This window comes from Salminus brasiliensis, chromosome 21, assembly GCF_030463535.1.
Source record: "Salminus brasiliensis chromosome 21, fSalBra1.hap2, whole genome shotgun sequence".
NCBI classification, from domain to species: domain Eukaryota; kingdom Metazoa; phylum Chordata; class Actinopteri; order Characiformes; family Bryconidae; genus Salminus; species Salminus brasiliensis.
The window spans coordinates 1,648,799-1,671,044 of record NC_132898.1 but is presented as its reverse complement, the minus strand read 5'-3'; the positions used below and the strand labels follow the sequence as shown (position 1 = coordinate 1,671,044).

Genomic DNA, 22,246 nt, shown 5'->3' with positions numbered 1-22,246 from the left:
CCCTACAATAGAGCCTTGAGGGACTCTACAATATTATAATATAACAGCACTTTTCTGCTCGCATTTCTGTGAAATAGTAGGACCTCAGTTCATCCATTTATCAATGTTCATGATGTGCCTTGGATACAAACACTCAAACAGTAAAGAACAGCGCTATCTGGATTCCAATTAAAATCAATTTCATAGATCCTACAATTGAGCCTTGAGGGACTCCACAATATATTCTTAAGTGTAATCAAATAATTCCTAGTAGCAAATAGGCCTCAGACACCTGAAAGGCATCCTTCATGTAGCATCCCTTGTTGCAGATGTTCACTAAAGTCAGAAAGAGACCACACCTGACACCTGACACATCAGATACTTGGATCTGTCCAGCTGCCAGGGCTTCATTATGAAAGGTCACAAACACGCCGGTTCATGGCTTGGGCTTCATGGTACGTTGTTGCTGATTGCTGTTCATCCTTCATCAGTGCTTCTTGTTCTCTCTACAGATGTCTCGATCCATTAATCCCTTAACTTCTGACCGGAAACAGCTCATTTATGGCGCTATGCTAGTTAGAGACTGTAAAGAGAGTATTCTTTTGGGTCCTTCCACAAGGGTATTTTATTTCGGGAGACAGCCAGCTAAGAAGATTATAAGCACAGTTTTTCAATTTATCTCTCACCCCCAGACTCCACGTATTGACTGGTTCGCCTTATCACTGTTTTCCAGAATCCACAGTGTGATTGGCATCATCTTCCGAATCTGCCACTTTGGAAATTGTTGGTTTAAGCTACAGCAAATTAGTTTGCACCCCGACCCCCTCCTCCCCCCCTCCTCGTCCCCCTTTTTTTTTTACTCCAAAACATTTGATGCTGCCTGTTGTTTCAGCACCATTCTGTCTAGTTTGGGTTCATGAAAGGCTGGAGGGGGAGGGCACAGCTGAGCTTCTCAGAGGCAGGGCGTTGGTGAACACGATGATGGACAGACTGCAGAATGGACCACCATGCATGAACATAAATAGACTAGGACTGAAACAGTACAGCATATCCTTCTAATCGAACCTCTCCGTTCAGGCTGTGTTCATTACTGTGCCTTTCCCAGCTGGCCACCAACGTCTATAGCCATTGAGATCTGGCTGAATGTAAGTCATGACGTCAGGCGAGTAAAATTCAACGTCAGGACAACGTCGGTTTTGACGTTGAATCATGACGACGGCTGCCGTTGATATTGTGTTGGTGTTATGTTGTGTGATGTTGAGTACCAACATCCAGCGTCTTTAAGACACGCCACTGACGCCACTGTCGTGTTGACGCAAGTATGGAGCCCAACATTAATGTAAACGTTAACTAACGTTAATTCTGACGTTGTTAGACGTTGATATGCTGTTGCTCGTAAGAGGCTAATGTTTAAGGTTTTGATGCCAACCCATTTTTTTGATTTACAACTAAAATTGAATGCCTGTCTGACATTAGAGTCCAACGTCTTTCTGACATCGTTCAAGAACGATACATCGCTGCGGTCACGCAAACCTCTAACCTTTAACCTCTATTTTTAAAATTTTTCACTTTTTCGTGTAATACAAATCTGGCAGTTGTTCTTTACATTGTGTCCAAATTTTATAATGAATAGACCAATAGAAATGCTCCAAAATGACCGTGAATTAAGCCTTTTTACATTGACTTCCATTGAGAGCTAAGAAGGTTTTTTCCCTCTCCTGTAAAGCTGCTGTTTTGAAGATGTACAAGATTTTTGAGTGACAGTTACAATATGTAAATGACCTCTGTCCAGCAGCCCTGATGTGTTGGGGGTGTAGGGGTGGGGCTTAACTGATAGAGTCCTTTAATACTGTTTATATTTTACCAAATATGATTAAATTGTAACCTTAAACTGAGGGTGGGAGGAAAAGCATACTCTGAATATTAGCCCAGGGTTACTGTATATACTGTACCTCAATTCTGAGGTGGTCCTCCTTCTTAATTAATCCATCCACTTCGTGCAATAGTCCAGTTACACTGCAAAGCAGACACCTTTCAGCAGTTGCTGAGTCAGTCGGAGGCTCTTCTCGGCACTCGGCCCTGACCCCGCTCTGTAACTTTACGTGGTCTGACAGACACTCTGTGGACACTGAGCTGCTCTCTGTGAGCTGTTCCTCCTAAACTCTTACACTGTTCAATAATAACACCACTCACAGCTGATGGAGGAAGATCTAGGAGGGAGGAGATTTCACCACTTGTTGTTGGTGCAGCGGCGTCTCCTATTACATACAGAACCACGCTGGAGCTCAGTGAGCTCTTCAGAACCTCCCGTTCTTTCACTGATGTGTGGAGGAAAGACAGACTGCAGGGATAGAGGCCCGATTTTATTCACCTGTGGCTGAATGGGACTGAGTGAGACACCTGAATTCAGGAATTAAGAGGTGTGTCCCAATACTTTTGTCCATATTGTGTGGATAAAGGAACACTATGTAGAAGCACCCGGAACAGCAAGAAAAAAAATAAATGCAATGTCAAGTTGGTCTCCAGCACATTCTTGATTTTGTGTGTGTGTGTGTGTGTGTGTGTGAGTGTGTGTGTGTGTGTGTGTGTGTGTGTGTGTATACGCAATGACTGCTCATCCTCATAGCTCTCCAAACGGACACACTATGTCTTTATGCTCAAACAAATGGGCTTTCTTCCCACCTAAAACTGGACTAATGGTCAGGTCAGAGGCTCCCACTGAGGCATCAAAGCCACCCCTCATAAAAGGTGGTCCAACAACTTGACAGCGAGTGGTCCCTCATGACACAATCACACGCGCATTTACTTACATTAGGCGAGTTGGTGCAACACAAGCTCGCGCGCTCTCTCTCACACACGCACGCACACATACACACACACAAAGCGTATAAAAAGCCCCGAGACAAGAAGATGCTCCAGTGTGGAGCCCGCTGCGTTCTCAGTGGTGGACATGTTGTGCGCGGGGAGGGTCGACTTTCAGATGACATTGAGGCTATGTAGATGAGAGCGAGTGTGTGTGTGTGTGCGCGCGTGTGTGTGTGAGACAGAGAGAGAGAGTGAGTGTGTGTGTGTGTTGAGGTGGTGGTTGGTGGTGGAGGAGGAGGGGGGGGAGGATGTAACATTTCTGGTCGCTGATGTTAGGTGGTGGCACAAGGCGAAGCTGCTCCTTCCCGAGCTCGTGTGGACCAGCTCCGTTCAGCACCACTTTGTTGGACAGCTCCACGCCCGCGTTCACGTCCGCGTCCGCGTCCACGTCCTCATCCTCTTCTCCAGGACCTTTGGACTCGACTCGCCTTTATGGACGCGCCTCGCTTTGGGACGCGCGGCTGAAATTGCACGGGAGGAGCACGCGCACGGTGCTCCAGCTCGGGGACGCGGTTTAACTGTGAGTAGAGCAGCTCCTCTTCAGCTCGGGTTCAGTTCTAGCGAGTGGGGGTTGGTGTTTTTTTGGGATGCGCTGCGCGTAATGCAATGCGTTACGCTTTACGCGCGGAGACAAAACGACGGTAGAAAGCGCGCACAGCTCGGTGCTCGAGCTTGTTGGATTCTGCTCGAGTCTGATTCCACTGCACATCGTCTGCATTGCCATTTGGAGCGTTTTAGCGCGCGTGGGAGCACTCCGGGTTGGCGCGTAAAGATCCTGGCCGTGCGCTTTTTTATCTGCTTGTTTCCAGATAGTAAGTTTTTAACGCGTAATGCTTGTTTTTCAGTAACACAGCAGACTGTAAAGGTGGGATGGCTAAATTTGGTGCATTTGGGAAGGGTGGAATAGTAAATTGCATAAGATATTGTCCACATATGGAACCGAATTTGGATAATATGATCATTATTTAGCTGAAGTAGATTTATTTTTAGTAAATTTACCACAATTGATTACTTAATACCACAATTTTTTACTTAATATTTCCTAAAGTATCCCCCACCCCCATGTGCCACCAAATATCCCGCGATATTACCTGTTAATTGCCGTTAAATTCATCCATTTACGCGCGTAAAAACATCAATTTAATGTCCCCTATCTCCGCCGTTCTGCACAACACACAACAACCACAATCTCACCGCGACGCCAGCGCACATTCCGAGGTCAATAGTGCCTCCAAAAGGTTCCAAATCGGACCACAAGCATGCGCGTAAAAGCGTAAAGGCGCAAATGCGCGTTTTTACGCATTAAAAAAACACCAACATCTAAAAAAGCGCCCTACACTGTCCTAATCACTGTCCACTCCTTTCTGCCCGCAGGTTCCTGCTCGACCCGGTGGCTCGCTGACTCGCTGCCCCATCCCACCACCCCCCTAACCAACCTCCCACCCTCCCCGCGAAGCTGCTGTCTACGTGGAGCGCTGCTGAACTCTCGCGCCCGCCTGCCCGGACCTTGGCCAAAGCCAGAGAGATGGCGAGCAACGGCGCGAAAGCCGCCGCCGACGGACACGTGCTGACCGAGGTGAACGAGGCGCCCACGGCCAACGACAAGCCCAAGACGCTCGTGGTGAAGGTGCAGAAGAAGGAGCTGCCGGACAGGGAAACGTGGGCTGGGAAGTTTGACTTTCTCTTGTCGTGCGTTGGCTACGCGATCGGACTGGGCAATGTGTGGAGATTTCCCTACCTCTGTGGCAAAAACGGCGGAGGTAAAGACGAGGGGACGCTTTTCCTGTGTTCTGTTTTTAAGAAGTAAAGCAGGAGGTGTAGAAAAGTGGAGTAAGGAGCGCCGGGCCGCGCGCTGAGTAATCTTAATAATCCCTGCTAGTGTAAATTGTGTCTGTTCTGGTTTCTGCCTCGCGCGCAACGGTGCGCAAAACCGCCCTTCGCTCCAAGCGTCCAGCAGCGCGCAGTGCAGTGCGCCAAGCCGTGGATTACTCCAGCTCTCAGTTCAGCCTTTTTCACTCACCCTTTTTTATCGTTTCTGTTTAGGGGCCTTCTTGATCCCGTACTTTTTGACGCTCATATTTGCTGGAGTACCGTTGTTTCTGCTCGAGACCGCCCTCGGGCAGTACACGTCCATTGGAGGACTTGGAGTGTGGAAACTAGCTCCCATGTTCAAAGGTAATCATAAATAATAAATCCAGCATGCAGAGAAAACGCCATTCACACTCATCACCCGGCCGGAGCTCGAGCTGATTCAAAATCACTGCAGCCTTAAAGGGGGGATTCGACTTATTTGGCAACATTTGGAAACGAATCTGCTTATTTGAACTCATGTTAAGATGTGAACAAAGTCAGTCAGATCGGTTTGGTTTGGAGAGAAATTTGGAGTCAGAATTGTTTAGAATGGTGGTGAATGGAACCAGGCGTCTAAACAGTTTAATAGCTGTATTTAATAGCTTGTGTAAAATTCGTGGTTATGAACACTGCCTGATGTCTGAGAGATTGTTTGGACATATTTTGATGTGTATATAGTGGTGAGGTAAGTGTCATGCAGGGTGTTATGCAACTAAAAAATGTTAATAATAATAAAAAATGTTATACTAAATAACTAAAAAATAATCATTTAAATCTAATTAAATTTGCATATATAATTGTATTATATTTTACTATCATCATCATAATTACTAATAAAATTTGTAAGACGTGTAAGACGCTTCACTGTTTGGGTAGATAGTAAATATATAATAATAAAATAATAATAATACAATATTTATTCAGTAGTCTGGTTAGCCTTGTTCCATTGACCACCACTGTAAAGAAATCAGTGCAGAATTTCTATTTAAGGTTGATTAAATTACACCACACATTAATTTGTTTTTTTATGTATCATGCAGCACTTCTTATTTTTCTCATTTTAAGTAAAACAGCCTGAGCTAGCTCACGCATTTGCACAGTTATCGTATTCAACCATCTCCCATAGGTGTTGGCCTGGCAGCAGCAGTTCTCTCCTTCTGGCTTAACATCTACTACATTGTCATCATTGCTTGGGCCATTTACTATCTATATAACTCCTTCACAACAGTAAGTAGCTTTTAATATTCCTTATATCCTCCAATAAACAATCATCTGTTTGATATTTAAAAAAAATAAGAAAATGCCTCAATTCTGAAATTTCTCAAACACCACGTCATCTTCTTTCAGGACCTTCCATGGAAGTCCTGTGATAATCCGTGGAATACAGACAGATGCTTTTCAAACTACAGCCTGGCCAACATGGCCAACATGACCAGTGCCGTCGTGGAGTTTTGGGAGTAAGGGCATCCATTTGACAGGAACAATTTGGAATTCAGGGCTCTGGTTTGCATGCAAAAACCCCAGCTTTTGTCCTCCACTTTATAAGAGGGCCAGTGTTATTTGCACAAAAATGCCACGATTGTTTCTGTCTGGCCCTCAGACAGCCAGCTGACGTGCCTCGCATCGACAATGAGGGCCGTACTGGGTCTAAGTGGGAGAGTTTCTGTCAGCTAGCGTTTCTGTATACATTTAACATCAATCAGTAATGCTGGTTTTGTTTTCCTCTGGACCTCAGACGTAACATGCATCAGCTGACTGACGGGTTGGAAGAGCCGGGGGAGATCAGAGGGCCGCTAGCAATAACACTGGCCATTGCCTGGGTCTTGGTCTACTTTTGTATCTGGAAAGGTGTGGGCTGGACAGGAAAGGTAAGAGCACAGCCAGTTTTCTTGGCCTTGTTTTTATTTTATTTTATTTATTTATTTATTTATTTATTTATTTATTTTGGGGGGGGGGGGGTATTTTTCAGGTTTTGTTACTGTGGTTTTATTAATTATTCATTATTTTATAATTAGAGAGGATTCTGGAGGAGTCTTAGGAGTCTTATTTAAACCGTAGATCTGGTCTGCACTTGAGTCTGGGAAGGGGTTTAAAAAGTTCCACTATCCACAAAATTATTTACAAATGGAACAGCTGACCAACATGGCCAGGTCACGCCGGCCTAGCAAGTTCAGCTCAAAAGCACACAAGATCAGTTAAAAAGTATCCAATCCAACAATCCTAAAATATCATAATGATAGCAGGTAGATTTGGCCACAGCTGATGTGAAAGTACAACATCTACCATCAGAAAGAGAAGGTAACATGAGGGTAAGACTAAAGTTGGCCGGAGAACTAATGCAACTGCAAACCAAACTTAGCATCTCACACCAACTGTGGAACAAGAAGGTGGAGATGTTCTGATCTGGGGCTGCTCAGCTCTTCATTATAGAATCCACCATGAATTCTTTATGTGGGACCATCTGTCCGAAAACTGAAGTTGAAGCGGAGGTGGACCATGCAACATGACAATGACCCAAAACATTCCAGGAAATCCACCCAGGAACGGCTCAATAGAAAGCCATGGAGAGTTCTGGAATGGCCAAGTCAAAGCCCAGATCCTAATCCTATTGAGATGCTGTGGGGAGATTTGCATCACACAGCTGAAAGAATTCTGCATGGAGGAGTGGGAAAGAAATGTTCTCCCAGTTGATTTCAGAAACTGGTAGACTGGTAATAGGAAACATCTAATGGAGGTTATTTCAGCCAAAAGGGAAAATGCCAGTTATTAGTGTGCTGGGTAACCTAAAGCTTTCTTTATTTTCTTGTTAAATGAATGATAACAAAGTCAAATTGTCATTGTTTTTGCAAAGCTGATATTACATCACATTTGTCTATAGATATTGTTCTAAGGAAGATTGAATATTGATATGTCTATATTTATTAAAATAAAATAAAGGCTAGAAATAATTAGAAAAAGGAATTACTATTTTTAATGGTATGGGATTTTAACAAAAATATTACAGTTTTAATATAGTATACTATTTTGTCGTCCTATTATTATTATTATTATTATTATTATTATCAGATAAAAAAAATTAAATTGAAAAAAAGTACTTTTTTGGACAAATGTTTTTATCTATTCTATAATGTAAGTAAATGTAAAAAGTCTCTCTTTAGATAATAAAACAAATAAAGATGGAGCTTTTCTGATCTATTTCGTATCAATCTAATGATTCTTTGTATTATAGGTTAATCCGCACATCATTTTCTCCAGTAATTGATTGACAGGTTGGTTTTTAAAACTCTGAAAATAGTAAGGAATTGGTTGGGTTCTCTGTTTGGTTGCATTAAGAGCATAAACACGCTACGATAACCATCCATTTTCATACGGCGGTGTATCTAAAACCAGTATACCACTGCAGCCACTTTGGGTAATTAATGCGTTGTTTTCCCCATCAGATGGGATCAGTGCTGTTACGAGCTATTGCTTACCATGCCTGACCACTCTGACCCTCCCTAAAGCTGTGAACGCCATGTTTTTAGGTCGTGTACTTCTCAGCTACGTATCCGTACTTCATGCTACTGATTCTCTTCTTCCGTGGAGTCACTCTGCCTGGAGCCAAAGAGGGCATTTTGTTCTACATCACACCCGACTTCGAAAAGCTGAAGGAATCGGAGGTATGTCACATCACATTTACCGCTCAGCTGAAGACGTGTAAAGACCACCGTGTCATTTCGGTTTGTTTCTCTGCTGTTTTCCTCATCCCGCCCGTCTTCTCAGGTATGGCTCGATGCTGCCACTCAGATTTTCTTCTCCTACGGCCTGGGCCTTGGCTCCTTGATTGCCCTCGGGAGCTACAACCCCTTCAACAACAACGTTTATAAGTATGCAGCACTTTACACCTGACCCCTTTATGCTACAAAGGGTTCTTGAAGAGATGCTTTAGAAGAACCACCCTCACCCTCCTTGTACAAACATGCTTATTAATGCAACCACACATGGTTCTTCTACAGCATCGCTTTCAGAACCCTTTGTAGCACCTTCATTTCTCCGAGACTCTACGGTCATTTGCTCAGTACCAGTTAAAATGAGGTCCTTGTGGGCATTTGTGCTGAGAAGTGCCTCTCTGGAGCTCGATTGAGCACTCAGTGAGAGCGAGCCACTGCCTTCCAGCACGATGTAGGCTAGAGGGAGTTCTCATGAATGTCGATGGACGTTAGATCGATGTAATAACCTCCTGTAACAAGCGTTTGTCCCCTCCACAGGGATTCTATCATTGTCTGCTGCATCAACTCCTTCACCAGCATGTTCGCTGGCTTTGTCATTTTCTCTATTGTGGGTTTCATGGCTCACATAACAAAGAGGCCCATCGCCGACGTGGCAAAATCAGGTAACTGTGATCGACCAATGTTTCTTTCTGCTTCTGCTTCTTCTTCTTCTGGGACGTACTGATATGAGTAACATTAGCCCTTCATGATTGGCCAGGTTTCATAGGCCAAAGTCAATCAGTTCAGTATGTTCTTTGGTGAAATGCTACTCTGTAGAAGCTAGTAGCCACGAAGGTGGAGATGTTCTGATTTGGGGCAGCTAAGCTCTCCATTAAAAGATCCACCATGAATTCTTTATGTGGGACCATCTGTCCAAAAACTGAAGTTGAAGCAGAGGTGGACCATGCAACATGACAATGACCCAAAACATTCCAGGAAATCCATGAGTAACATGAGTAACATTAGCCCTTCATGGTTGGCCAGGTTTCATAGGCCAAAGTCAATCAGTTTAGTTACTAGCTTCTACAGAGTAGCACTTCACCAAAGAACAAAGATCATTTTTCAATGAAGAAAGTCACTTTATAAAGGAATCCATCGTCTAAAAAAGTTTGAATTGGCCAAAATGTGTTTTTATTGTATTAAACAAAGGGTTAAATGTAAATAATGGACATTGTGATTCAATTCCTCTGTATCACTGTATTGCAATACTCTTCCTTATGAGGCCTTGCTTAAATACCTTTCCTACATTAAAATCCATGGCAATTCAGGTCTCGTCATGTGACACTAAATTTATTCCACAAAACAAACCAACACTTAATCAGTTTGGGCAGAAAAATCCAGATCTTAATTCATTTATATATTGATATTCAACACACCCATCACCCACAACCCCTGCAAAGCCTCTACAATGCCCCATGCAATGCTTTCTTCTATTCTCCAGGCCCAGGACTGGCCTTCTTAGCCTACCCAGAGGCCGTTACCCAGCTCCCCATTTCACCTCTTTGGGCAATCCTCTTCTTTTCCATGCTGCTAATGCTTGGAATTGACAGCCAGGTAAAGGCAGCTCATTCGTTTACCCCAGTTGATGCACCATCTCCAGCACACAGCACCCATGCCTGGTTAACAAACGACATTTTGCTCCACAGTTCTGTACGGTGGAGGGTTTCATCACGGCTCTGGTGGACGAGTTCCCCCGCGTGCTGCGAGGACGGCGGGAGATCTTCATTGCGGTCGTCTGCCTCGTGTCTTATTTGATCGGCCTGTCAAACATCACGCAGGTATGTGCATCTCATGCTCCGGATGGTGCGATGGTTCCTATGGATTTGGTCCAGTGTAAGAGCAGGATGATGATGATGATGATGATGATTATAATGATATCCCTGAACATGTATCGGCGGATGGGCAAAAATACCCAGAATGGGTGCACTGAAAGCCCTTGAAGCTGCATTAAGTAGGAATGCCTTGCTTCAAGAGCTTCTGAGCGCATAAACATCTCAAGCGGAGCATTTTTACAGAGATAGCTAATGGCTTTGTAGTGTTATCAGTTCAGCGGCTTAGTAACCTCCAACCGTTACATAAAAGCCTTGCAGCCTGCAGAAAAGGGAGCGTGTTATTTAGGTTGTTTGAATGTCATTTTCCTTTGCATTTCTAGAAGCTCTCTCTCTCTCTCTCTCTCTCAAAGCTGGGGTGCTGGGCTGTAGTTAGATGCAGTGTGCTCCATAAGTATGGAAGAATTGGTATTCCTGCTGTAGACTCCAGCCTTTTTGGAGAAAGACCAGTCCCTTTGGCCTGAGGGGTAGTTTATGTGTTGTGTAATTGTGTGATTGTATAATTTTAGGTGACTCAAGCTTAAGTATTGGGACAGAATTGTGGAATTGTGTATCTGATTAGATTAGATTTCTGGTTCTAGTCTGATTGAAACCCCTTTCTTGGATGTTGCCTTTGCTGCTGTCCTTGGCATCTGCCTTTGGGAAGAGTACAATACAGGCCCCTCAGTAAAGGCTTATTAAAGTACAGATAAAAGCCCTTCACTGGAGGGTTAGGAGAGCATAAAGAACCATTATAAAGTTCAAAGACCTTTACATAACTATAAAGGTTCTATAAAGAACCCTTAGTAATATATAAAAGTCCTTTAAACCTTTAGAGATCAAAGGTTCTGAAAGTCTGAAGGTTTTGTCCTTTAGGAAAATTTGACTGAATTGTGATTGGAATTGATTAGATACACTATATGTCCAAATATATGTTTGTGGACATCCCTTGCACCCATCGTTGACACAGATGTGCAGATGCACACATACAGCTTGTCTAGTCCCTGTAGAGAAGTACTGCCAATAGATTAGGACTCTTTGGAGCAGATTGACACCATGCTGTCTAATGCCAGGCGTGTGCTAGTAGAGGGGTATAAAGCCCCCCAGCATTGAGGAGCTGTGGAGCAGTGGGGGAACTGTGTTCTCTGGAATGATGGATGGTGGTGGAGCTCCATCCAGTACTTTTTGGATTTCTGAGTTTGTACTGACCAAAATCTAGTAGAAAGACTTCTTCCATGCACAGTAGAGGCAGTTACTCCAACAAATGAATGGTCCAACTATACGCCAGGCTTAATGAAAGCATGTTAGCATGAAGATAACTCTCTCTTTCACGATCTAAACACTAAGATGCTTTTGGGAAACTGGGCTCTGGTCACTGAAGCCTTCCCAGCTCTCAGATGACTCAGATTAACCTTCCCACTTCTCTAGCCGTCCAGATTATTATTATTATTATTATTATTTCATCAGCTGTTAATAATAATATGATTATTATTTTTTTTATTTCATTATAACTGTGTTGTTTATGCTTTGAAGGGCAAGATCTAAATCTAAATCTGAAATCCAAATTCAAAATTTACATTTAGGGCATTTAGCAGACACTCTTCTCCAGAGCAATTCACAAAAGAGCTTCACTGTTTACTAAAGAAGAACCTCAGCTAGTTTAAATAGACTAAAATTCAGATTCTCTAATCTTAGACTCTACTAAACACAAGTCAATATGGAGACCATAATACTCTTCTCTTCGCCTGAGTACTCTCAAAAGAGGAGGGTCTTCAGTCTGGGTTTGAAGACAGCGAGCTTTGGACTCTGCTGTTCGGACACCCAGATATTAGAATACTGAATTAGATGTTAGAATCACTGATATTAATAATATCACTTCTACAGAACGTGGTGGTGGTTCTCCATCACTGTGTTCATCATTAGAACATCTCCAAAGTTCTCCTCTCTCATGGAGTCTAGTGTTATTTAGAGTTCTCCTCAGATCAACACCTGGTTTGGTGGTAAATCAGGGCTTAATGATGGTAAATCAGGTGAGCTGCTGCTGCTGCTGCTGCTGATGGAGTTGAACACGTCCTCCACGCTGTGCTGGCTGGACTGGGGGGCGTCCAGGAGAACCCTGGAGGAACCAAGCTCTGGATTTATGTTTACCTGCTTTATCTGTTCTGATGAGATCTGGAGCTTCTTCACTGTTAACAGTTTAAGAACCTCCCTGAGGAACATGATTGATACAAAAATGACTCGTTATTGAATAGAAATGATCTAAAAGTACTTAAAAATTATTCAAAATAAGTCTAAAAAAATAAGCATAAATTACTTATTATTGTAAAAAAAATGGACAGAAATTGTGCAAAAGATGTACTGATTAGAAATGATAAAAAATAACATTATTGATAGAAATGATCTAAATATACTTGTCTTTAATAATAGAAATGGCCCTGAATGAAGTGTTTTAATAGAAGTGAATAGAAAATGACTTTGAATGTAAATGATCTAACATTACATGTTTCTAATAGAAATTCTTCAAAAATATAATTAAATAAAAAAATCAATTACTTATTATTATATATAGTAGGCATTGTGCAAAAAGATGTAATGGCTTAGAAATGATACAAAATAACTATGATAAAAAATATTAAAAAACGTATTTTTTAATAATAATAATAATAAGAAGAAGAATAATAGTAATAATAATAATAAGAAGAATAATAATAACAATTAACCTACATTAATGTCATGGTCATTTTTACTGTTTCTTGCATAAAGTGACTGTTTTAAACACATGGGGTTTTTCAGCATTACTGATGTAGTTTGATAAAACATAAGATCCTTGAGGAACTTTTCTTCAGTTTGTGGAGGAAAATCTTTTCTTCTAAAAACCTTTTCCTGAAGGTTCCTCAAAGCGCTTTAAGAGGTTCCTCCACAGTTTCAAACATCCAAAAGCTTAGCCTCAACCTCTAGTATCTTGGATGTTTTTTTTACAGGACAGTCTGAAGAGGAGTGATGACCTAATGGATTTCCCAGGTCCTCTTTTGAATACTTGCACACTTGTGCACAGCTGTGCTCACTTCGCCTGGTTTGATCGGTGCACAGCCCTCTTAACACTGACCAGCTTAGTTTGAACTCCATCACTCCTGTCGTACACTGTGTACACTTTAAGCATGTGATCGTTCCTCACCCCACCACCCCCACCGTCCCACCACCCCACCCCCAGCAATCTCCGCTACACACAATCCATTACTGAACATTACATAATACCGGATGGCTGCCCAAAGACTGACCTGTATTTAGGAGGTTCCGTTTGAACTGACCCTGTCAGTGTCCTCCTGTTTAGCTCTGTCAGTGGAGCAAATGCTGATATTAATATGAATTATTAAGTATGAATATTCAGACGTACATTTCACAAACTAATAATGATGATTTATTTCATCTACAGGGCGGCCTTTACGTGTTCAAGCTCTTTGATTACTACTCTGCCAGTGGGATGTGTCTGCTGTTCCTGGTGTTCTTTGAGTGTATCTCCATCTCCTGGTTTTATGGTAAATGTCTGTTTCTTTCCTGATGCAGTGATTCAGACTCAGCGCGTAGCTTTAACCCTCACACTGAGCCACTCAGCAAATTCATTGTTATTGAATAGAAATGGTGCAAAACAACTTACTACATCAAAAAATCATCCAAAATGACTTATTATTAAATAAGTGAAGTAATGATCTGGAAGTTGCTTTGAATCGAATAGAAATGATCCACAATTTCTTGCTTCTGAATATAAATTATCACAAATGACTTTTTAAAAAAAGGATTTATCCACAATGACTTCATTTTAAATATAAATGACCAACAATTACTTTGAATTTAATAGAAATGATCAATGAATTTAAATGATCAAAAATTTGTTAAATCAAAATAATCTAAAAATGACTTGATATTCAATAGAAATTAAGATCTAAAAGTACTTGTTTTTAACATAAATGGTCCGAAATGAGATGTTTTGAATAGAATTGATACAAAAATGACTTGTTTTGAATAGAAATTATCTATAATTACATGTTTTTACTACAAAATGATTTGAAAATGACTTGTTATTGAATAGAAATTATCTGTACTTACTTGTTTTTAATAGACATAGTCTCATTTTTAAAATAAATTATGCAAAATTAGATAGAATAGTTATAAAAATGACTTGTTTTGAGTATAAAGTACATCAAATTATGTATTTTTAATAGAAATTATGTGTACAGTATAATGTATAATTAAATTAAAAATATAAATTAATTATTATTGTAAATTGTGCAAAAAGACATATCAACATATGAAACCATATTATTGTTTTAATATTATTATAAAAACACATCCCATATTAATCGTTATTGACTATACAAATGATAGAAAATGGCCAAAAATGGAGATGTGATAAAGTCTGTGTCTGCTAGCAACAATATACTTATAATTACATATTGTTACATTAACCTATATAAATGTTATGTCATTTTTACAGTTTCTTGTAGGAAGTGACAGTTTTAAATAATAATAATTATATAATAATAATAATAATAATAATAATAATAATAATAATTTAAAAATACAAACAGACAGAACTGGGTTTTCCTATCTCATAATTTACATGTATGGCATTTAGCTGACGTTCTTATCCAGAGCGACTTACAAGGTTACTCATATTACAGAGGAGGGCCAATGCAGTGTTAGGAGTCTCGCCCAAGGACTCTTATTGGTGTAGCCAATAATGACAGACATGCAGTTCTAAAGCAGATCTGATAGTCTGATAGTGCTGATTGTGCTGTTTGACAGTCCAGGTCCCTGTTTCAGTACAGGGTCATAGCCCTCACTGATCTCAGACTGCAAGCGTGAGACACCTCATTGTAATAAAGGTCTTTTTAATTCATGCTAATCTCTGAGCCAGACTCACTTCCGCCGCCGCCTCATCTGAGTGCACATGTGGAATCTAATTGTTCAGCATCGAGGGCTTGATTATGCAAACGACCCGGGATTTGTTAGTCTCATTCTTCAAGAGGGCCAAACGTCCCGAGCGTCTACACATCAGTAATCCTAGGTGAAGTGTTTCCGCACCGCTGCTCTCCATCACACCTTCTACCTTCTCGTCTCGTTTGTCTGAAGGTGTCAATAAGTTCTACGCCAACATTGAGGAGATGATCGGATACAAGCCCTGCATCTGGTGGAAACTGTGCTGGGTCGTCTTTACTCCTCTGATTGTGGCGGTAAGTTTGGCGTCCATATACACTATCTGGCCAAATGTTTGTGGACGCCCTTTGTAATGAAGGAATGCAGCTATTTTAAAGTTCTCGGTTCATGCTGATCTCTGGAGCAGATCAGCATGAACCGATGATGGATGAGGCTCCCTCCAGTACTTTTGGGATTATTTAAGGGGGATGATTTGAGGTGATACAGGAGATGGGTTAAAAATTATCATCCAACATCCTGATCTCACTAACACTCTTGTTGCTGAATCCAAACAATCAAATCCTTACAGCAATGCTCCTCCAAAATCCAGTAGAAAGTCTTCTTCTCTGGACAGTAGAGACAGTTATTTAGCAGAATTTACTCTTTTTAATATCCTTGATTTCAGAAGAAATGATGAATAAGCAGGTGTCCCAATACTTCTGTCCCAAAAGCGTATGTCTAAGGTGTGAATTATCGTCTCCGTCTGGCCGTCAAGAACATTTACTGTGTTTGTTTATGGTTATTTTTGCAGGGTGTGTTTCTATTCAGCGCGATTCAGATGGTTCCTCTCACCATGAATAATTACGTGTTCCCCAAGTGGGGACAGGGGGTCGGGTGGTGTATGGCCTTATCGTCGATGGTCCTCATTCCAGGATACATGGGCTACATGTTCCTGACATTAAAAGGCTCGTACAAAGAGGTAAGAAGTGAAGATTTTCTGAACATGACTCAAAAACTTGCCCATTTCCTAATAATAATAATAATAATAAAAAATAATAAAATAATAATAAAATAATAATAAATCAATAATAGTTATTTATTTTGACCAGCAGTTTAATCATTTCTATGGTACATACTTAAACCACAGTTAACTACACACAGGGTGATTTGAGCCTTTGAACAACTCCATCTCACTGCATGCAAAAGTTTTGGAACCCCTGTTCACCTGAGGTGTTTTTTCTCAGTGAAATTACCACGTTAACAATCCCAGAACCCACCACCGTTTTGTCAGCAATCACATGTATTGCAATAAATACAGTTTTTAGTGAAAATAGTGTGATATAATATTTTTACCATATTGCCTAACCATCAATAACATATCGTCGCTGTCCAATGAAAAACACGTATGTCCAAAACGACAGCTTTGAAAGTTGAGGAAGAATCCTTAACTTTCAATGGAAGTCAATGTAAAGTGATTTTAATACAAGTGATTTTGGAGCATTTCTATTGGTCCATTCATCCAGAATCAATCACACAGTGTACAGAAGCAGCTACAGGGTTCAAATGATAAGGAAGCTAAAATGGAGATTTGTGTTTTTCACTGGACAGCAGCGTCAGTACTTTGATCTGTGATGTCCACATTTTTGCATATGGCTATATATTATAAACAACATCATATATATATATATATATATATATATATATATATATTAGAGATATATTAGATACGTAAATAAACAATCATCAATGACAATGGTATTTAAATATATAAATATATATATATATATATATATATATATTCTATCTAACAAACACAGAAAGCTGAAGCTTTGATGGACATTTAGGATCATCTTAAAGCCTGAATATCACCGGAGGAGCTTCAGTCTGCACTGTAGATGGAAGGTGACCGACTGTGAGGTGCAGTGGGAAAGTTCTGTTAGCTGGTTAAAGTCATCAATATCAACATCCCAGCTCGTCAACGTAGCCGGTTAGCTTTTAGCGTGGCCTCTTTCTAGTCAGCGCATTACAATGGCAACCAGTGAGGATATCATTTCGTCAGGGGAGAAGCAGATGCAGAGAGCATCCCGCTCTGGGAAACAAAGAGCTCTTTATCGGGAAGCCGGGCAAAATGCCTCACATGGATCAGGGATGCAGTTAATTCATTCAGCAAAGACTCACTGAGCTTAGAGTAAACACACACACACACACCTGCTAATAACTACAAGAGGTTTCACCCATACCAAAATCTGATATATGGCCATATGTATCGTAGTGTAGGAAATATATTACAATATATAGAATTCCTTTATTAATAATATGGGACATGTATTTAAGTTGTATATCAACATATACAAACACACAGAGCCTCATAATGGAAATGTGTCTTTACTTTTAGGAAAAGAACAAAAAAGTATTTATTAAACAGCGGACAGTATTACGTTTGCACCAGATACTATTAGGTGAGCACCAGATAGAAAGAGATGTGTAATAATTTAATTTAATTTAATTCATTTTTTAAACAAATAATTAGTACTGTATCTGGTCCCAGATATTATTAGTCGAGCACCAAATATTGATTGGTGAGCACTGGATAGTACTAGGTCCGCACCAGATAATATTAAGTGCTCACCTAATAGTGTGTATAGACTAGATTATTTCCTAAAATATTACATATAGCCAATGTTGAGGCATATATCCAATATCCTGACTCTCTTCATTTCATTTAATTCATTTTTTAAACAAATAATTAGTACTATATCTGGTCCCAGATGTTATTAGTCAAGCACTAAACACTATTTGGTGAGCACTGGATAGTACTAGGTGCACACCAAATAATATCAAGTGCTCACCTAATAGTGTGTATAGACCAGATTACATATAGCCAATGTTGAGGCATATATACAAGGTCCTGATGCTCAGAGGCTCTATACAAATATATATATATAACAATTATGTGCTATAATGAATAGTTACTGATATGTAATACATATTTGTACATTAATGTATTTTATTGCAAAATCAAAAATGTGTGTAATATCATTTGTGCAATATACGATTCCTACAATTATTAATACAATATATATGTACATCTATACAAATATATATATTGTGTCATGTCCATTTACAGCCATATAGCTCGACCTCTATACGAGCATGTATGTATATGGTAACTGACCGGAAACATGTGCTTAACATTCTGGATGGCACCCTGCAGCGTGAACAAACCTCAACCCATGGAATTACTGTAACAGGCGTAGCTGGAGCACAGCGGCGACAGAACGAAGGATGAACTGCTGACTTTGTTTTGTCACGTGCTCAAAAAAACCGCGCTAGCAGCGCTAGCAATAAGCAGCACTAGCAATTAGCATTTCAGGCTGTGAATGCAGGGCTGATTGAGCAAATTAGACGTCATGTCAGATGAGGAGCCTAAAAAAAGCAGCAGTCCTCTGGAAGGATCCCTGTCAATAAGCTCAGGAAACCAGCAATTACCAACAAAGCGCTCAGGTGTGAAGTAAATGTGAGCCCGAAGCCCTCGCATGCGAGACGGGCGCTCTCGAATCAGCGGCGCTCTCCGCAGGGAGGCGAAATGTTAAAGAGTTAGCTTCAATTACGCCTTGATTGCATGATGGAATCAATCAGAGCCTTGATTTGTAGCTTTGATGGCGTCGAGCGCTCTGTCCTGATCACCTTTTTCCCTTGAATTTCCCAGCGCCTCCGGATAATGACTCAGCCCACCGCCCTGGTCAGGAGCCAAGAGAACGGGCCGGAGCAGCAGCCGGAAAACCCGACCCCAGCCAACGACGAGGCCTACATCTAAGGCCCTGAGTCTGGAAGGCCGACTCTTTCGTACGGAACAAAAGAAACAAATAAAGAAATCGAGTAACGTAATCACGGTTGAGCACGACCAAGGACTTCCATGTCTAAAATATGTTCACCTACCTCCGGGGGAAAAATGTGACCAACCTGATTACAAGTGATGTTTTGAAATGTATGTATGAAGAAAAAACAAACAAACAAGCAAACAAACAGTACAAACTATCCGGCAATGAATATAGTGCTTAGTTTGTATTTCATATGCAAGATATTATTAGTCTTTCCAAAATGTAACACTGTAACAACTCCTGTAATTTGCAATGTAATTCCAAGTTTGGAGGCCCAATGTGATTGATTGAACACTACTGTGCTAATTCTATATATATATATATATATATATATATATATATATATATATATATATATATTTACATGTAATTAATATGTTAAGATATTGTAAAAAGACTTTAGAATAGAATCCAACTGTATTTGATTGTATTTGAAGAAATACACAAAAAAAACCACACATATTCAGAATGAAGTAAGTTGGCACATTAATTATAAAGCACTGGCCACTAAGGGAGCGTGCAACTGGACATGGCCAGAGCTTGTGGCCTGCATTTAATTAATTGCGTAGTATAAATAAGGTTACGTAGCCAGATTATCACTCTGAGGTCATAAGACTTTACAACCACCCCTCTACCCTTACAGTCCAGGGCACCCCCTTGATCTAAAAGCACAAGACCAGTATACCCAGTATGGATATGAGTTTACAAATGTCAAGAGCAGTGATGAGACACAAGAGAGACTGTTACAGTTTAGAATTTTTGTTTTTTTAATTTTCTAAGACAAAACAAATTTGTATGTGTTTTTTTAGAGTCATTTTTAGGACATTTTTTTCTACGTAAGAGTGAGAAGGACCAAAACCAGTGTTCGCGCCAGATTTGCGTACGCAACGTCGCACTGTGTCCTGTTAAAAAACCTAAAAAGCACAGCCAGGGGAAAAAATAGCCAGAGACACGTCGTGATAGCCAACGACCCCACTGTTAATCCTGCTCGTTTGCTCGTTCTGCATGCCACTGCATCCTCAGGAACTACGGTGGAAGTGACCAAGTTTGACCGAGGTTCTAAGCTTTGGTCTCCCCGATTGAGAATTGAATTGATTTAAAGGCCGGGCCTCGGTCGCCTTCGCCGAATAATCAGGCGAGGCGGTCCGAGCGGAAGCCATGGTAGAAGGACGTCCCCAGAGAAACCAGCACCGTAAACCCATTGAGAAAAAATCAAGGCCTGTTCTTCTCGACTTAAATTGACACAGTCTACATTATTTTCTCTTCTTCTTTTAGGAGACGGACTTAGCAATAAGTAAATAGTTTAACTGTGGAGATGGAAAATTGAGCTCCAGAAGGTAAAAATCCACCCCAGGATTCTGTCTCAACTGCCTGGGCTGGATTTGTACCTGAATTTTCCATTTCTATTTCAGTGATTATACACTTTATTGTATGCACACTCTTAAAAATACAGCTGCTTCAATAGGATCTTTAAGCAATGCCATAGAAGAACTACTTTTGTCATTTTGAAAAGATGTGAACTCTAACAAGTATAATCGATGTAAACATGGTGATTTTTCCGTGGCATACCTCAAAGCTCCATCTGAAGCCCCCTTCAGTTTGAAGAGTGTACGCACATATGTACAGCAGAAACTTGACTGGTGTGATCCCTGTCGGTGTTCAGTTCTACTAGATAAAGCACACAGCTTTAAGACCACAAGCTACAGCTCCAGCAGTCGTATTTACAAGGAGAACCGAAGGACAGATGCTAGTTTGCTTCTTTGGCAGCTACGTGTGACAGGGATGTGGATAAACGAGTCCTTTTCTTCTCTGCAAAGATCTCAAGAAACTCAAAATGTGCAATCAATAAGCGTTCCGTGGGTTTTGTATAAAGTTACCATTCAGCAGATTTCTCTCTGAAACAATGTTGTAAAACTGTACTGTGTAAAAGTATCTGTGAATGTCCGTACGACCATTGAGGTTTTTTGTCTAAATGTCGAAGACTCTTATATTATTTGCTGTTTTCTGCAATAATAATAATACGTCGATCTCAGAAACTAAAGCACATAATCTTTACGAAATGTAAAAAAAAGAGAAAAGAATATCCATAACAGAAATGAAAGAGTATAATAAATTATAGATAATACGTCTAGTCAGAGAATATTGTTTTGTATATTTCTAACTGTTTCATGGGCCTAATGTAAAATATTCTATGTAAAAAAAACAACAACAAATATAATAAATGTCTTTAGATGGTGTTATATAAAAAGCATGATTGCCATATGTTATCTGAAAAATAAATAAATAAATAAAGTATTATAGATTATAAAGCGTCTCTTTGAAGTGTCTGAACGCATCACATATACACAAATTAGCCATAACATTAAAACCACCTGCCTAATATTGTGTCAACCTCCCTTGCGCCTCCAACACAGCGCATGGACTCTACAAGACCTCTGAAGGTGTCCTGCTGTGATGTCTGGCACCAAGACCAACATTAGCTACACGTTGTGAGGTGGGACCTCCATGAGCATCAGTGAGCCTTAGGTGCCCATGAAGGTACTGTCATCAGCCCTTGGAGCACTTTTGGTAGGCCTTCCTGTATTTTCAGCCATAACATTAAGAACCACTGACATATGAACAATATTGATGATCTCCAGGTTCCAGTGGCTCCTGTCAAGGGATGGATCTTCATACTAGGCAGCAAGTGAACAGTCGTAAGAATCAGATACACTTTTACAAGAACCAAACTGTGATGTTCTAGACAATGACTGGGTCAGAACATCTCCAGAACATCAGGCAGGTCTTGTGAGGTGTTCCTGGTATGTAGCGGTCAGCACCTACCAAAAGTGCTCCAAGAAAGGACAAGGCACACTGATGCTCATGGAGGCCCCACATCACTACTTATCAGACTAGGGGGACGTTGGGGTGACGGCTACCACAGGACACCTTCAGAGGTCTTGTGGAGTCCATGCCTCGACGTGTCAGAGCTGCCGCAGTCTGACTAAGGCCTTACTCAGCCTAAGCTTAGCCATGATTAGAACATGTTGTGTTGGCCTGCTGACTCTGACCTGGAGCTCTGCAGCAATTTCTGTTTGGTTGTTGATGTTGTTGCTTCTATCACAGTATAGTGACACTAAAGCAAGCACGAAAAGTGCTGCGCTTCAGTGGGGAGGAAGAGGCGTCACTCATGTTAAACATGCTGTCAGAGATAGGCGTT

The 22,246-nt window shown here is 40.8% G+C and overlaps 1 protein-coding gene across 2 annotated transcripts; it reads left to right on the top strand.

Moving 5' to 3' along the window:
* The first annotated feature begins 2,872 nt into the window (after positions 1-2,872).
* Positions 2,873-21,334, top strand: slc6a1b (solute carrier family 6 member 1b). 2 transcript variants are annotated; one of them, XM_072665362.1, is made up of 15 exons: positions 2,873-3,364; positions 4,219-4,604; positions 4,888-5,019; positions 5,822-5,922; positions 6,043-6,152; positions 6,431-6,563; positions 8,220-8,354; positions 8,458-8,561; positions 8,943-9,067; positions 9,886-9,998; positions 10,091-10,222; positions 13,686-13,788; positions 15,383-15,483; positions 15,978-16,145; positions 18,876-21,334. In XM_072665362.1, exons 2-15 carry the CDS (start codon positions 4,370-4,372, stop codon positions 18,981-18,983), a joined length of 1,800 nt encoding a protein of 599 aa, XP_072521463.1. In that variant the 5' UTR covers positions 2,873-3,364; positions 4,219-4,369; the 3' UTR covers positions 18,984-21,334. The 2 variants fall into 2 exon arrangements, with proteins under 2 accessions (XP_072521463.1, XP_072521464.1); XM_072665363.1 differs by lacking the exon at positions 2,873-3,364 and adding an exon at positions 3,544-3,656.
* The last annotated feature ends 912 nt before the right edge of the window (positions 21,335-22,246 follow it).